Source organism: Sclerotinia sclerotiorum, genomic scaffold, assembly GCF_000146945.2.
Source record: "Sclerotinia sclerotiorum 1980 UF-70 scaffold_1 genomic scaffold, whole genome shotgun sequence".
In the NCBI taxonomy this organism is placed as follows: domain Eukaryota; kingdom Fungi; phylum Ascomycota; class Leotiomycetes; order Helotiales; family Sclerotiniaceae; genus Sclerotinia; species Sclerotinia sclerotiorum.
In genome coordinates this window covers 451,718-468,276 of record NW_001820835.1, presented here as the reverse complement: position 1 = coordinate 468,276, position 16,559 = coordinate 451,718, and the positions used below count along the sequence as shown (strand labels likewise).

The window sequence follows — 16,559 nt, the reverse complement described above, 5'->3', positions numbered from 1 at the left end:
GACTATTGGACACACTGTGTAGGGCTAGGGTTGCGGAGTATTGGAGATAGATACCTAGTGTGGGTTGTATGGAAAATTGATGTATAGGATTTCCGTGATCAATGAAGGTGAGAGAGAAGTGATCCCGGCCCGTATCTGAATTGTGGTTGAATAGGAAAGTGTTGCTTTCTTGCTTGATGATTTGGAGAATATAGTGATGTGAAATGATGTGTATTTTTATTTTGAATGATGTAATGATAGGGGGGATCGCTAAGTTGAGCACAAAGCTCCTTAACTACGAGACTAAATGAATGTTTATATACCCTATATCATCTTTTGAGGACCTTTGGGACCCTAAGGTCCAAAAGGTCCTCGAGGTCACGTGAATTAATGAATCGTGACACTTAGGCAGCCGCTGCCTCCAGTACAGCATCGTTACAGTATATTAAGTTTATATCAAAAGAATTTGAGATATTTATTATATATATTTTTTTATTAATCTGATCTTTTTTAATGACTAAGTGGGTTCAAAGTGAATTAATAAATTCTTTCTATTTAAATAATTTTTTTTTAAGAAAAACCCTCTTTAAAAAATCAAAAATATTTAAATTCTTTAAAATATCTTCTTGATGTAAATCTTTTCTTTTAATCGAATTTATAATCATTTAAATGTCTTTATATTCTAGGCCTAATACTTTCTATCATTGATGTGAAAAGTCATACTTAGAACAGTATCTCATATTCATATTTCAATATACACGATCTTGTAATCAACTATTCAAAACCCAATAATAGAAAGATAATTGTTGGTTGCCACTGTGACGCCTCACACCTCCGGGTCACGTGGCATGCCCCGTTTGTATTTAATCATAGGAAAACTCGCTACTCTTGTTTTCCTTCTTCTTTTCTCCTTAGCTTAGTATTTTCTAATACAAGATACTTTACCCAGTATTCTTGAGTGTGACAGCCACCTGCTTAAAAGCACGTGCAACTCACTCCAGCGACAAATTTTACATAGCCGTCGCCCTCGCACAGTTCTTTTCAACCCCTATGCACAATAAAATCTTCTTTCCCTAAAGCGGTCAACTACACAGCTTTATGCTCATCTCGAAAGGGTGCCCTCGTTGTGAGTAAGTTCAATCTCATATCACTATAGATTCTACAATTTCTACGCACCGGAGGCATACCAACAATAATAACAGGTTTCCATTTTTGTAAGACTCTGAAAATACTAGGTAGGGTTCCTGTCGGAACTCCGTAGTAGGTCTCACGGGCAAAATTGTATGCAATCGGAAACATCCTTTGCAGGAAAATGATGGTGGAATTGATCTTCTGACTATCTAGACGGAAATCTCGGAATCGTCAAATTTAAAGTTCTTGATTAAGGTTTTAAATGGTCCTTTCATATAATTGGAACACCCCATATTTCTTGTAATGTACTTGCTCCCCCACACTTTTCTTGGTAACCTTTGCTTTGTCGGGGATGGTAATGGAGTATTCGCAAGCCTACAAGCCCCCACTCGATCCATGGCCCCCGCCCATCACTGACCACCATCCATCAAGACGTACAACGACTAATTAAAGAAATCTACTATCTCCCCGGAGATAGCAGTGAATGATGGATGGGGTGGTGGAGGTCGAGTGGGGGAGCTTGTAGGCGTGCGATTATAGGTAGAAATTTGCCTATTTTGTACTACTATTTATAGATATGTGAAGCAGGTATATTAGGATTTTAGGAACGAAGTTCAAGCACAGCTTTCTTTGCCTATTTACGAAGGAGATAGGAAATCTTCTGTCGGAGCAATGGAAGAGCTAGGAGCTATCTTGCGGGGGGAGCGGAGACAAAGGTTGTCTATCATGAGGTTGTACTCGCATTTGTATATAGGTTCGAAAAGCTATAATATACTTTTCATTAATTTCTCATTTATGAATATATAGAGAGTTATAATACATATAGATAGAACGCTTACAAATAATTAATACTTTTGGTCCTGTATCCTTATCCTTGAGCTAGTGGAGGAGTATAATCCATCGGAAATCGACCGGATTTGGAAAAGGGATATACAGTGCTAGACCACTTATATTGGCCGAGAACATGTTCTCACACCAAAACTCATCAACTTCAATAAGATAGTAGTGTTCGATGATCAGATTTGAAAATATTTTGCACTAGGATGATGATAATGATGATCATATTGTTTGATATCTGGAGGGAGCCCCGCAGGGCCTCGTAATCTCCCAAGGGTATAAGAATACCTACGGCGAAAAAAGTGCCTGCGTATATTGGTTGTGCTTCCGTTCTATTCAATTCTGTACTGGATTGGCGATTTCAAAATACTGCTTGAATCGAGTGGATATAGCTTTTCATTGGATATAAATCTCGACGGATACAAGGGTTTCCACGGTTTTAGATTTTCATTGGATATATATAAATATTAATGAATGCAAGACTTCTACGGTTATAGAACAGATGTTTTTCTAAAACCTTAAACGATGATTGATATCTAAACTTGAAGCTACTCAGAATGTGCCTTTTTTCTACAGGAATCCAATCAATCGAGGGACCATCCCGGAAGGGAGGCCTGCGTTTTGAACCGGAAAGTGCCCTGTCGAAGATGATTTCAAAGATGATTTCGTAGGAATTTAAGCTACCCGTTTATTCATTACAAGTCAAGTGTTTCCAAAGATTTAAACTTTAATCTTTATTATAATTAAAAGCTCTCAAAATTTTAAAATCTGAATTATAATATAATTCAAGAACTGAATATCAAAAGTATTTAAATAATGAATTTCCTCCCAAAAAAACATTTATAATATATAATAAAATACAATTAAGTATATTAATAATCGACTACTTAAAAGACCGACTCCTTTATAGCAAAGCGAATGTCCTTAGAAAGTGCATTGTACCGCTTCAATTTTATAATATTGAATTATATTATAATCTGTAAAATATTATCTTTTATAATCTTTTTAATATATCTCTTATTTTCTAAAATTTTTAAAAAAAAATCAACACAATGAATCTATCATATGATATATCGAATATTCAAAGAAATCTCCAATAAGAATTTGTTATATATAAATTATTTGAAAAGTTGAAGAATACAAGATCTTGATGTTGAGAAGCGAGCCGACTAAATCCCCTCATTTTTATGACTTCCCCGAAATGTTGATTCAACCTTCGAAAATTGATCTAGCCTAATCGAGAATACTTTAGTCTAAATGGACGTTTCTCTGCAATCAAAATAATCTCATGAACTGTATCTTGCTTGAGACGCGTAAGCTTGATTTTGTATAGGAATGATTTGTTTGTTTGGTTCCAAATTAGATGCGTAGATAGAATCATATTTTGTGTTCTAATAAAAGAACAGTGATATCGAAAGTGGACATCAATTTGATACTAAAATTGGTCCATACTTCAAGATAGATTTCTGTGAGCTGCGCAAAGAATGGTTCTAGATAAATATGCGGTGATGAATGGCCACAACTCTTACAACTCATAGTTTACTTTTCTGCTTTCTATATCGCCTTCATACTGACCTCCCAAAACCAATAGGCCAATAATCCGTCAACATTCAATATGACCTCTCAAAGTAATTCTCAAGATTCAGCCCAAGGCCTTCCTAATACTGACCTTCAAGGACTCTTTGATCGGGACCCCGCCGAAGCCACTAAGCTCCTTGATGCATCGAAGCAATATGGTTTCTTCTACCTTGACTTTCGAACGATCTCTAAGAGCAAGACTGTTCTAAGTCTCATTAATCAGATATATCGCTTCGAGGAAGAGCTTTTCAGTCTTCCGCAGGACTATCTCATGAAATATGATGTTGACGAAATAGGGTATATGAAATTGAATGGGTAGGCTCTTTCTGACAAACTTCTGGATTTTTGCTCATAACGAGAAGTTACAAGCCAAAGGGAAGAAATTTTGGGCGTATGTACTACTAAAGAGCCCTTATCAAATACATCAACTTACACTGTGTGGATGTCTAGAGCTGAGAAATGGTCGGGACGGGTTTAAAAGCTATGCAGTATGTACCCCACTTGGTCTTGAATGTGCGATGGCTCTAATTACTTTTAAATTCCCAAAGATGGTGTCCTGGGTCTTAGCGATGAGCCATATTATCGACCACCAATTTTCGATGAGAACATGCCTATGTTGAAAGCGTACATGCTGGCAATGCAGGAAGCTACGGCCTCTATCCACGACGCTCTTTCACGGGCCCTAGGTCTCCAAGTAGGCAGAAGATTAGAAGAATTCCACAGACCAGATCGAGCCTCGCCTTGCATCCTCCGGCTACTAAAGTATCATCCTCAGCCTGCCGAGGAGCGCGGGGCATCTGGAACGCCACATACAGATCTCGGTAGTTTGACGATCTTGTTCACAAAACAACCTGGACTTCAGGTTTTGAGGAAGGGGTGTGATAAATGGGAATATGTTGAGCCAAGAGCTGGACATGCGATTATGAATATTGGTGATGGAATGTCGCTGTTGACCAATGGCCTTCTCCACTCAAGTCTTCATCGCGTTGCACCACCTCCAGGACAGGCCGTGACGACCCGGTACTCTTTTGCATCAACTCAGATACTTTAGTCAATCAATTATCGCAGAAAGTTTATCGACCATGAATGTTGTTGGTTGTGTAGGCAGACCTGGTTGATCGAATGTTGTCAAGATAATGCTGAGTAAGCACGCCGTGCATAGCAGGATCAGACATTCAACTTCTCGTAGCTAGCACCACTAATTCATATATTCCTACTTCAAAAAATTTCGTCAGATACCTACTCAGCAATTATTATAACTAATAGCAACACTGTTACAGCTTAAGTTTATATCATTTAGATGAATGCGGCCGCACCCTCCGTACTATGCATCAGTAACGCAACAAATATATCATCTAGATAGTTTCAACAACTCTATGAAAACATCGTATGGCTTGTAGAATTAGTCGGTTTTTATTAAAAGAGGCATATAGCATTTGAGAAAACACTGCAAATGACTTTGAAATGGTACGATATTCTACATGCCTTGTTCAAGGACATTTCTTGCAAATCCTACACAGGAAAACAGGGCACTGATAATTAGCCCTATACAAAAACTCAATTTTTAAATTTATATTATTCCTTCTTTGATTTTTTTCATAGAATCTCAAATCTTACTTTTGGATTTTTTCAACAAAATTCTATTATAAAAATGATATAAACTTAATGTGACCAAAAGGGTGTTCATAGACCAGCAATTGTATTTAACTTAGAATCTACAGGTGAAGAGCACCTGTAGATGGGGATAGCTACTCTATATATACACAAATGAATGGCCTAGCCGCAATGGCTAGGCAAAAAGAAGTCATATTTATCCCTCCAATGATCTTACTTTACCGATAACCATTGATACCTAGTACTTGTCCGGATCTGATCCTCAGGTCACCTAAATCGTATACTAATCCCGAGTAATCGTATCATATATAAATATGGTTAATATACCTGAGATTTCTTATATAATAAGGATAGGAGGAAAGCAGGGGTTTCTATCACAATAAATTCTATACAAATTGAAAATCGAAATTTCAATCTTTAAAATCTCGATCAATAAAATTGCGAAAAATCTGAAATTTTCAGAATCTATTTATAATTATATAATGATTTTATAATCAAAATTTTAATTGATTTGATATATTGATTATTGAATAATTAATAGATTAAAATCGTTGTTTTTGATGTAAAAAGGTGGCCTATATTAGGGGTGGCCCAAAAGTAGGGTACTAGACTTATGTATTGCCGATGGAGAATCATTATAGTAAAAGCAGAACTGTTCTGGATGTCGGAACGAGCGCGAGGTGGCCAGTAGCAATCGGGATGATCATCGAATGATGTGTCAGGGTTTATGTACTCGGAGATATGGCGGATAGTGTGAAAAGATTTGGTCAATCATATCATGCATTTTCACAACTTTTGCAAAATCTATTATGTTGGGCTACTCGTCTTCCGGTACAAAAATATCCCACAATGGAGCAGATATCTCAGATGTCCAGAGAGTAATAGATGGTGGGTTTGACTGGCGCGTGGAGTAAGCGCTACTTCTCGGCGGTGTATAGGATAGGGGTATTGATGGGAAGCTCCCTTTTCCATCTCGGCGATCAATCGTGGTTGGAAGTCCAAGAAGCATGGCCATATCAATATCGCACCACAATAGTATTAATCAGACTCTCCTCCTAAGCTGCTCAAGCCACTAGCTGTCGAAGTCATCTCTGGGCATTCCGTTACGCTTCCGCCTTCATTATTACTGTCTTGGAACCGTCTTCATTATTACTGTCTTGGAAGCCCATCTCCTGAGCATGAGATATTGAAAATGGCTTCGTCTAATGAATAGTGTTGATGACTGACTTCACGAAAGAATGTTTTGACTAAGCTTTCAACTTTGAAGGCATGTGCCGAATCAAGCTCCTGTGTTTCCCTCGTACCCGGCTGTTATCAATTGTTATCAATGGTAACATCGATATAAAGGAACAAAAATCTCATGGCTCCAGATCTTATTGAAGATGCCAAGCGTTGTGTGGTTGCTACTGTTAAGCTTTGCAAAACCAAAGGCGCTGGCTGACCTGAGCCATGGATTCGAGACTCAACTACGGCCTCAAATAATTCCCCATCATCCGATGAGGTATTAGTCTTATCGCCAAGCAGTTGCTGCTTTTTAGCAGATTCGGTCCCATAGTGGCATGCTGATTGTTTGTTTCGAACAGCACAATGAGAATAAGGAAATGAGCGATTCCACTGTGTATGAGCAGTACAAGAAAGCGCAAGGTCCCTGTGTTCTTACTCTCTCCCCATCATGATACTGCACGGAATACCGTGCGTTGGTTGTACGAGTGATCTATTGCGGGGAGCGCCTGTGTCGGGCTCGGCCTACAGAATACATTCAGATGTTGATCAGACTTTGCGTTCTTTGCCATACCCTGATCTTGCTCGTTAATATTGGACAATTGCAATGCAATAGACTTGTTATCAGAAATGGACGAGCCGTCTCCATGATACATACATGTTTCTTTTTAAATCGACCCATATTCATAACGTACTGTTGTAACTTCCTACATCAAAAGAATTATCGGATGAATTTTTTCAGATGTGATGCAAATAGATTTATTTTGACCTCAAGTTTCTTCAACGGAATAATTTGTCCCTGAGCGGGAATACTTCGGATTAGGACCGGGCTATGATTGGTGATTCTTCCAATGAGGGGACCTTATTCTACGGAATATTGTAACTTTATACTCCACCCACTTCAAACAACCATCGTCAAAACTTCAGACAATAGACACGACATTTTCAATTCTTTCTACTTCATTTCATCCCACTTCCCTTGGCATTCGTTTCAACTCTTCTATTTACCGCAAAGAACTGGTATGATTATTTATTCTTCATCTATTCAATGCACGCACATTAATTAACCTTGGGTACCACAAACAACCCCGTCCTGATAGCCTCTCCTGGACAGTGGGTCAAACGTCTTCAATTCTCTTCTTATCAAATTCATATCCCATGATTCTTCCAATGCCCTCAAGTTTGGGGATAGGACGCTGGGTAGTATCCTTGTGTCGTGTATCACAATCTTCTATTGTGGTGGCCAATAGTCTTTTGGTGGCCTAAATTTGGAATTCATTATAATGAACTTGTTTTGAGGATGAAGATCTGTCATCTGAAGAATCTGATACAGCGACCATCAGAAAAACCTGATACAATGAGCGTGGAAGCATAAGATGACGACTTGGGTTGTTTCTGAATTCATTTAATGGCTGCAAATTGGTTCCTATTATTGTTCAGTACCGAGCAGCTAATGTTCTCCTTAGCAGGCAAGAATAATCCTGTGCTCCACACTGCTTGCAACAGATTTTGTAGGAGAATGCATATCCTTAAGAAATCAATATGAGCTATTATCCATGACGGACTTATATGGTGAAGTTTGGTTGATACACGGATGTTAAAAGGCATAAGACTTTCCTTTCTACTGTTTATACATCTACATCCCCATTTCCAGTCGTGTACACAGTTCTTTCTTTTTCGTTACACTTTGTATTGTTTCAATTCTATACAGGATCCGGGCGATTCTCCTATTATCTAACTCTTATTCATTTATTTCTTAGTGCAGGACACATTCCTTCCTCTCCTTCCTTCCATTTCTTCAATATGTATACATCTATCTTATTTCAAGCGGCATTATTGTCTGTCGCTCAAGCACACGGTGTTATCCTTGCTGCTCAAGGTATTGCAGGATCCCCCGCAAGTGTAGGATTTAAAGGTACTTGAACATTAAATTAAACTTCTTATATTTCGGAATATTAATCTAATTTAATTTACTTAGTTGATGGATCTATCGCAAGAAATTGTACCGGCATCAGCCCTTGTCAACAAGATACAACCATCATTCGTGATTCCGAAATTGCAGCCAATATCGTCAACGAATGTGGCCGTACAGAATTGAGCGGCAACATCGATGTAGGAGAAAACACTGAGAATGCACTCGCAGCCAAGGCCGTCACACAAGTCAAAGCTGGCACATTGATGACCATTACTATTCATCAAGTCAACGCCGATGGAGCCGGTCCTTACTCCTGTGATCTCGATCAAACCAGCAACGCTGGTATAATTTCTCAAAATCTTACCGTTACGAATAACGTCCCAGGTGTAAACGGCCTCTCTCAAGCTAAAACCCAAGATTTCAATATCACCGTTCAAATGCCCGATAACCTTGCCTGTACAGGTGCCTCCACTGGAAATATCTGTACCGTTCGATGTCGCAATAATGCTGTCGCTGGTCCATTTGGTGGTTGCTTTCCTGTTCAACAAATCGATGTTGCTGCTAGTAATAACACAGCCCATTCAATTACCACGGCTCAAACACTCAAAGACATCGAGTCACAAGTCCAAGAAAACAACGTCGATCTTCCCGTTGCCATTGCTGCTAATCAAGCCGCTGGTTCCGCTGAAGGTGTGAAAGGTTTTGCAGGTGCTAATGGTATATTCTCCTCATTACCCACCTCTAGCTCCAACGAAGAAAAGGAACATCAAACTAACAAACAAACAGCCCTCCTTAGCGCCTCTGTCACATCCGTAGCATCCCCAGTTATGACCCTTCCAGTAATAAACGGAGGAGCCAACTCCACCATTGCCAATATGACCTCATCTTCCTCTTCCTCTTCCGCTTCCGCTACACAAACACCTACTAAAGGCAGCGGCAGTGGTAGGGGTAAAGGTAAGGGAGATGGTAACGGTCGCGGCGGCAACAGTGGAAATGGAAATGGAAATGCCAACACAAACGGAAACGAGAATAGCAACGAAAACAACAACGAAAACCAAAACCGGAAAAACAACAACAACAACCAAGCAAGAAACATACCAACCCTAAAATGGGCCAGCCGACTCTTCCAATCCGATAGCTGGGAAGATCCTTCGAATTAGATGTGATATGATGTTTGTATTTCTATTCTATTCTATACCATACATACATACATACTATATATCAATATTATCACAGTATGCTATAGTATAGTATAGCATAGTACAGTATAATTACACAAAAAGACATAACTTCAAATAGGAATATAGATATATATCTTATTAAGTTGTTGGGTATAGTTATTTTAGAGATATATACATACATACATAGCTATTTATCTATGGTATGAACGGAGCGAGAAAATATACCCCTGGAAGATACTTTTTCTTTCCTTTTTCTTTCCTTTTTCCTTTTTTCTTCTTTTTAAATGTATATAGATGGACAGATGGAATTTTTGGGCTAGGGAGATGCAGAGATGCAGAGATGCAGAGATTTTGTTATGTGTGTATGTGTATGTGTGTATGGATGGGTATGAGATGAGATGAGATGAGATGAGATGATATATGGACGATTGAATAAATAAAATAAAATAAAATAAAATAATTCAATAAAAACTATAGCGAAATGACAGTCTTATAATCTATCTTTGTGTGTTCTTTTATGCGTGTGAATGTGAATGGATGGACGGATGATAGATGTATAAATGGATGATAGTTGTATTTGAGTAATTTTTCGAACATCTCCCTCCTTCTACTCGAGTAGAGCGCTATGACTACGGCTATACTTGCTATGCGCTTCTCCATTCATTCATCAAATAATTAACGCAATATACAAATACAATACCACGCCAACCAAACCATCCACCCCAAAAACCAAAAACCAAATCGCCGAACCGCGACATGATACGCCAAAAAAGCCCTCCCAATCACTTTCTCCCCTTCCCCTTCCCCTTCTTCTTCTTCTCTCCCTCCCCTATACTAACCCCCGCTTCTTCTGCCTCTCCCTCCTCAAGTTCCCCTGTCTCCTCCATCTCGCGAATCTTCTCCCTTCCACTAATCATAACCATAAGATCTCTGTTCGCTTCTCTTAATTCCTCACATTCCTCCCTTAACCCCTTAATCTCCTCTTCCTTCTTCTTAACCCCCTCATTAACAAACCCAATCCTCTCCATTAAACCCTCACTAACCTTTTTCTCCTCCCTTAAACTCTTCCCCATACCCCTCGCAATCTCTTGAGCCTTTTCCGCCTTCCTTTTCTCCCTTTCCAATTCCTTTTCCAAATTCGGTAGCGTATCTGTGCTCAATTTATGACACTTTTCCTCCAACTCTCCTAATTTACTCAATGCATTTTCTGCATCCCGACTAGCGATTATAGCTTTTTCACTTGCCGCACTAGCTTTTGCCGCTGCCTTGCGAACCAATTCCTCGAAATAAACCCTTTGGCTTTCTAATTGTGAAGTCAAAAGATGTGTAAATTCTAACCCCGCATTTTCGAGTTTTTCCCGCGGAACCATGTCCATATTCTCCGCTGGAGCCAATGTGCCTCGAAAGCGGGATGAAGGAAGTTCAATGACTTTGCTATTATCTCCTTTATCGCGAATGAGCCGATGAACCCATATATCTCCGGCGTAGTCCCATACATGTTGAGTTTCGATTTCCAGTGCAAAGTTATGCGCGGAATCTTTCCAATGTTCTTTGGCGTGTCCACCTTTATATCGTCCACATCCAACATTTCCGCATATGAGGCATATCCAGAGATCATCAGTGCAATCACATATACTACATAATGATGCTTCACCACTTCCGAACGGTGGATTATCCGGGTCGTAAGTTGAAGAAGAATGCTGAGAGGCGAGTGCTAGAGAAGGATTGGTGTGCCGGCAAACTGGACAACCTGTGCCGCGCCATTTTTCGAGACAGGCACAGTGAAAGACATGTTGACATAGGATCGTGAAGAGGCCTGTTGTATCGTCCATTCTTTCGAGGCAGACAGGGCACGTGGGAAGTTCGACGAGATTTGGAGTTGGAGGTGGGAAAGGCTTAAGATTACTTTGTATTGGAGCCGGCGTGAAAGGATCGTGTGATAGTTCGGGAAAACTTGTATTTGATCTGGAGGAGGCAGGTGTTTGAAAAGTGATTGACTTTATGAACATGACATGGCAAGTTTCTGGCTATATCAAATACCGTCAGTTCTAAACAAAGATACATGATGCTAAAGTAAATACATACCTCCATACTATTGAAAACTTTACCATCCCATTCTGCTCTCCATTTTTTCGCCACATTTCCATCTTTGAACTTCATAAGTACCATATACCTATTTATCCTTCCCGTCATAACCATTCTGAAATGGCTCACCTCATGCATTGTTTTCTCTCCCACAAAACCGAGGAAATCTCTCGATGTAAGATAGCTCGGAACAGCCGGTATGCATAGTATAGTACAATCCTCTGCGCCATCTTTCTCAACCGTCTCACTTAAGCCACTATCTCCTGCAACATTCGTAGGACTTGCCACAGTATCTGCGTTGTAAACCTCCACCCCCATTAACCCAGGTGTTTCCTCTCCCTCCCTACAAAGATGCACCACTCCCCACCCCACCTCCGTATTCTTCAACTCCAATCCATTCTCTGACTTGGTATGTAATTCCTCGAATCTTGCCTTTGTAACTTTACCACCCACCGGTTCCAGCCCCGCATTCACACCTACAATGCCACTCTGACTGCCCTTCCCTCTGCCATGATATCCGCTCACCCCATTCATATCCAAACTCTCAATTCTTACCCTCCCAAACCTCCAATCTTTCTTCGAAGTCTGCAAATCTCTCTTCTTATCCACCAAACTCGCGCTCGGTGGTGCGATTTCTAATTGCGAATCTTTTGCAGTGCTCAATACAACAAAGTTTTCCGATTCTTCAGGTCGTATTCCTCGTGAAGGTCCGCAGTCAATAACCCCTCCTTTCCTCACCCCAGAATCAATGACTCCGTTCTGGGCACCCTGAGCACTATCTGCCCGTATCTGATCCCCAGCTTCCTTAATATTATTCCCCGTATTTCGTTCCTGTTCAGAAACATTCGAACTACCAGTGCCACCTTGCCTCCTCCTATCCTGTTCCCAAGCAACAGGTTTATGTTTCGGCCAGGCTGAGCCTACAAGACTGGAGGATGAAGAAGTATCGCCACCAAAAATATCCGTCCCCTCACCAGGAATCCAAATATCCCTCTCCCGCTCTCTTTTTGAAACTTTCTTTGAATCTGAATCAGGTAAAGGATACAACTCGAATTTTATGTGGTAGAAGTATGATGGCATACTTCATTCACGACTGCATGATTGACTTTGTCGTTTCGATTGCCGCGTGCAAGCTTTGTAGCGGATGTTTGGGAATGTCGTACGAGCTGTTTGTTCAACTCGCAGAAGTAGGTGCCAAGTACAAATGGGTTATTAATAATTTGTTAGGTGGTGCTAAAAACGTTGATACTTAGCGTTGCAGATGCTCAAATATGTATCTCATAAATGAGGAAGGTTCCGAATTTACAAATTTCATTCTGCTGCTGCAGCCTCGCATCACTTTAGCTTACTGTGTGGATCGTGTGGAGAACAACTCCGTCATTATTTTCACTCCATCAAGGTATAGATTCGATAAGGAGATAAAGATGACAAATATGCATTGTTTACATGAAAATCACAACAACATACAATGATCAATGTCACATTCATAGGAGCACAATGTTAGATGTCAAAGATATGTTGACTATTGAATACTATCAATCAAGGTGGCACATGCCAGTGCACTATGAGGAAAACCTGCCATTCCAGCCCATAACACCTTCGAATTAGGTTATCGTAAAACGCCTAAAGAATATGTGCAGATCGAATCGAAAACATTTATTGACCACCACGAAGACGGAGCACCAAGTGCAAGGTGCTTTCCTTTTGAATGTTGTAATCCAAAAGAGTTCTGCCGTCCTCCAACTGCTTTCCAGCGAAGATCAATCGTTGTTGATCAGGTGGAATACCCTCCTTATCTTGAATCTTGGCCTTAACATTATCAATAGTGTCTGATGATTCTACCTCTAAGGTAATGGTCTTTCCAGTCAAGGTCTTGACAAAGATTTGCATACCACCACGAAGACGAAGGACCAAATGCAAAGTAGATTCTTTTTGGATGTTGTAGTCGGAAAGAGTTCGGCCATCCTCAAGTTGCTTACCAGCAAAGATGAGACGTTGTTGATCAGGGGGGATTCCCTCTTTGTCTTGAATCTTAGCCTTAACGTTGTCGATAGTATCCGACGACTCAACCTCTAAAGTGATAGTCTTTCCGGTGAGAGTCTTGACAAAGATTTGCATACCACCACGAAGTCTAAGAACTAAGTGTAGAGTAGACTCCTTCTGAATGTTGTAATCTGAGAGGGTACGACCATCCTCGAGTTGCTTTCCGGCGAAAATCAAACGTTGCTGGTCGGGAGGAATGCCCTCCTTGTCTTGAATCTTTGCCTTAACGTTGTCGATGGTATCGGAAGATTCAACCTCGAGGGTGATAGTCTTTCCGGTGAGGGTCTTAACGACTATGAAGATGTTAGTAAGCTATTAAGGAGCATTATGGCAGGTACGATAACTTACAGATTTGCATACCACCACGAAGGCGGAGGACGAGATGAAGAGTGGACTCCTTCTGAATGTTGTAATCGCTCAAGGTGCGACCATCTTCAAGTTGTTTGCCTGCGAAAATCAAACGCTGTTGATCGGGAGGAATTCCCTCCTTGTCTTGGATCTTGGCTTTGACATTGTCAATAGTGTCGCTGGACTCGACCTCAAGGGTGATGGTCTTTCCGGTAACTATAGCAGATCGATGTTAGCAGATATTATCGAGATAGTTATTGATAAAGTTGTCAAAGGAAGTTGTTGATAAATGCAAAGTGGCAAGAGGTATCATAAGGCGGTAAACGGAAAGGTGATAACCTACGGGTCTTTACGAAGATCTGCATGTTTGTGTATTTGTAAAATTAATCTTGACAGTGTAGATAATATTGTAGATGATGATCTATTGAGGATCAAAGGACGTTATCGTGAAGAAAGTTGCTTGGATGGAGTTGTTGTGTATGATGGAAAGAGGAGGAGCTTAAGAGTGAGATGTTGGACCTTAAGTATTCACAAGGAGACGACGGCCCCAAGCTTGCCTTATCGCTTAGCGCCGCGCCACTCACGTTAAAGTACGCTAAGAAAGAATGAATCACCGTCGTACGTTCGAAAGGGAATCAATAATCAATGTACTGCGCCTTCTTTTACTCACCGTTGACTCGCTCCTTCTAGGGATTTCCATAGAATTACTCCAGTACAGTTCTCTGTACGGCGGTGGGAGAGAAAAGAAGCGGAAAGATCCAGCCTGAATATTCCGAGGCTGTATTCCGTACTTGGAAATGGAATCTTCTCGGAATCTGGAACTGAGTGTATTTGAAAGATGAATGATTACCGATCAGTACAGCGTAACAACTCAAATCAAAGGTTCGATGGCAACATCATGACCGCATTCAAATGACAGAACTTTTTTATTATATTGTATTTTACCAAGGTAATCTATTACATAATCTCGAACGATATGTTTTCATTCAATATATGTTAATGACCCTTTAATGCTTTCTTTGCACTGCAGTAAACATATTAATGGTGAATTCAATCATAAAGGCAACATCGACAGTAACCTTGACGACAACTTAACTAACACCTCGTGATTGAACCTTCTTCTCTTATCAATCCTCACTCTTCCCAAAACAGCCTAGCCTATCCCCCGACCCCGCCCTCTACCTCGGACTCTCGGACTAGTAGGATTCTCCCATACTCTACTCTGTAGTATGTACAGACCTGAATGACGTGAATCGTGACTTGAAAAGGCGTTATCAGTGATGGAGGAGGAACACCAAAATCAATTTTCAAAGCATCGCAACTATTCCATTCTCCCAGCCTCTCAATTTGCATTCAACACCCCCGTGTTTCGGACCCATTTACATAGTCTTAGTCTCAGTCTCAGTCTCGGTACACACACAATATACACACAAGTTACACAATAATACACATGATTTGCCTCTTTTCTCATCGGCTCTTGCTCTACTGTACGTACTGACATACATACATAATCTGCACCTTCCAGCCCAAAACTGCCAGTTGTACAACATCCGACGCACTCCCCGTTTCAGACTCCTTCATACAGTATCTCGCAAAGTACTTGGTAGCACTAACAGCCTAGTAACAGGTATTTCGTAACTTATTGCATAATGAACCTTTTCTAAATTAAGAAATTGTACAGAGTACAGAGTAATTAAATAGATAGTTCAGAGGGACTTTTCCTAGATAGATACGTCATTTCTAATTTCGATATCACAATCACTCAAGTTAATGTCGCGATAAATGATAAAGATAGAGATAGGAAAAGGAAGAATAGTAATCAATATCCCTGATAGATTACAATAATCGGTCTTTTCTTGTCCATGACCCAGCAGGATGCAATTCACTTACAGTGCATAAAGTTGAACAACACAACACAGCAGAACACCACCAGAAGGAAGAAACGTAAATGTAGTGGTGTGCATGATTTGAATACCTAGTAAGTATATTCCTTGGTACATACACCTGGTCAGCAGCCACCATTTATTTCCAAGAGTTGGAGTAAGAAGAACGGATGATCTCTTTTCTCTCCCTACCTAAGTATCTCTTTTGGATGAAATCAATGACGAGCACCAGCCAAATATCCACACTCCATTTAATACAACAATGACAGATGAAAGGCTAATAAAGTCAAAGTCAAGATAAGCAACAAACTCTCTCCCAAAAAAAAAACAAGCCATGAATCAAACCTCCCATTTCATCTGATGATTTCCAAATCTAATTCCATCCCATAAATTATCTGGTCGGTGATAACTTACAAGTGACCCTGTACTCTGTATCTAATAGTTACACATATGCAGTAGGTAGGAAAACCAGAGTTACAGCGCTCTTGCCTTGCATCCGAGAGATCTCCGAGGGAAAACCTCACTCCCTCCCTTCCTTCTGAGCAGTCAACTCCAACTTCCGGTTATACAAGTCAAAAGTCTTCTACAGATACTCGTAGGTGTGGTGGTGTAGCAGCAAGAATCTAGCAAAAATTCAGAGTACATCAGATATAACATCACATCCAAACACTCAAATCTAAAAATCAAAATTTGAAGAATTCTTGTCTGTCCATTCATCAAGTTAAAAGGCCTAAGTTTTATCTA

The 16,559-nt window shown here is 40.2% G+C and overlaps 6 protein-coding genes across 6 annotated transcripts; 3 read left to right on the top strand and 3 right to left on the bottom strand.

Annotated features, from left to right (window-relative positions):
* Window positions 1-3,562: 3,562 nt before the first annotated feature.
* On the top strand, window positions 3,563-4,576 carry SS1G_00176 (hypothetical protein; the record flags this gene model as incomplete). Its single annotated transcript, XM_001598040.1, has 3 exons — window positions 3,563-3,840; window positions 3,888-3,916; window positions 4,074-4,576. The coding sequence occupies 3 exons, from the start codon at window positions 3,563-3,565 to the stop codon at window positions 4,574-4,576; spliced, it is 810 nt and encodes a 269-aa protein (XP_001598090.1).
* A 1,372-nt stretch (window positions 4,577-5,948) lies between these two features.
* SS1G_00175 (hypothetical protein) lies at window positions 5,949-6,053 on the top strand (the record flags this gene model as incomplete). Its single annotated transcript, XM_001598039.1, has 1 exon — window positions 5,949-6,053. One exon carries the CDS (start codon window positions 5,949-5,951, stop codon window positions 6,051-6,053), a length of 105 nt encoding a protein of 34 aa, XP_001598089.1.
* Window positions 6,054-6,453: 400 nt separating this feature from the next.
* SS1G_00174 (predicted protein) lies at window positions 6,454-7,016 on the bottom strand (the record flags this gene model as incomplete). The annotated part of the gene is made up of 2 exons (XM_001598038.1): window positions 6,454-6,753; window positions 6,831-7,016. The coding sequence occupies 2 exons, from the start codon at window positions 7,014-7,016 to the stop codon at window positions 6,454-6,456; spliced, it is 486 nt and encodes a 161-aa protein (XP_001598088.1).
* A 1,147-nt stretch (window positions 7,017-8,163) lies between these two features.
* Window positions 8,164-9,435, top strand: SS1G_00173 (hypothetical protein; the record flags this gene model as incomplete). Its single annotated transcript, XM_001598037.1, has 3 exons — window positions 8,164-8,275; window positions 8,339-8,992; window positions 9,062-9,435. The coding sequence occupies 3 exons, from the start codon at window positions 8,164-8,166 to the stop codon at window positions 9,433-9,435; spliced, it is 1,140 nt and encodes a 379-aa protein (XP_001598087.1).
* Window positions 9,436-10,238: 803 nt separating this feature from the next.
* Window positions 10,239-12,621, bottom strand: SS1G_00172 (hypothetical protein; the record flags this gene model as incomplete). The annotated part of the gene is made up of 2 exons (XM_001598036.1): window positions 10,239-11,483; window positions 11,542-12,621. The coding sequence occupies 2 exons, from the start codon at window positions 12,619-12,621 to the stop codon at window positions 10,239-10,241; spliced, it is 2,325 nt and encodes a 774-aa protein (XP_001598086.1).
* A 576-nt stretch (window positions 12,622-13,197) lies between these two features.
* SS1G_00171 (polyubiquitin) lies at window positions 13,198-14,297 on the bottom strand (the record flags this gene model as incomplete). The annotated part of the gene is made up of 3 exons (XM_001598035.1): window positions 13,198-13,877; window positions 13,933-14,148; window positions 14,276-14,297. 3 exons carry the CDS (start codon window positions 14,295-14,297, stop codon window positions 13,198-13,200), a joined length of 918 nt encoding a protein of 305 aa, XP_001598085.1.
* Window positions 14,298-16,559: the final 2,262 nt, after the last annotated feature.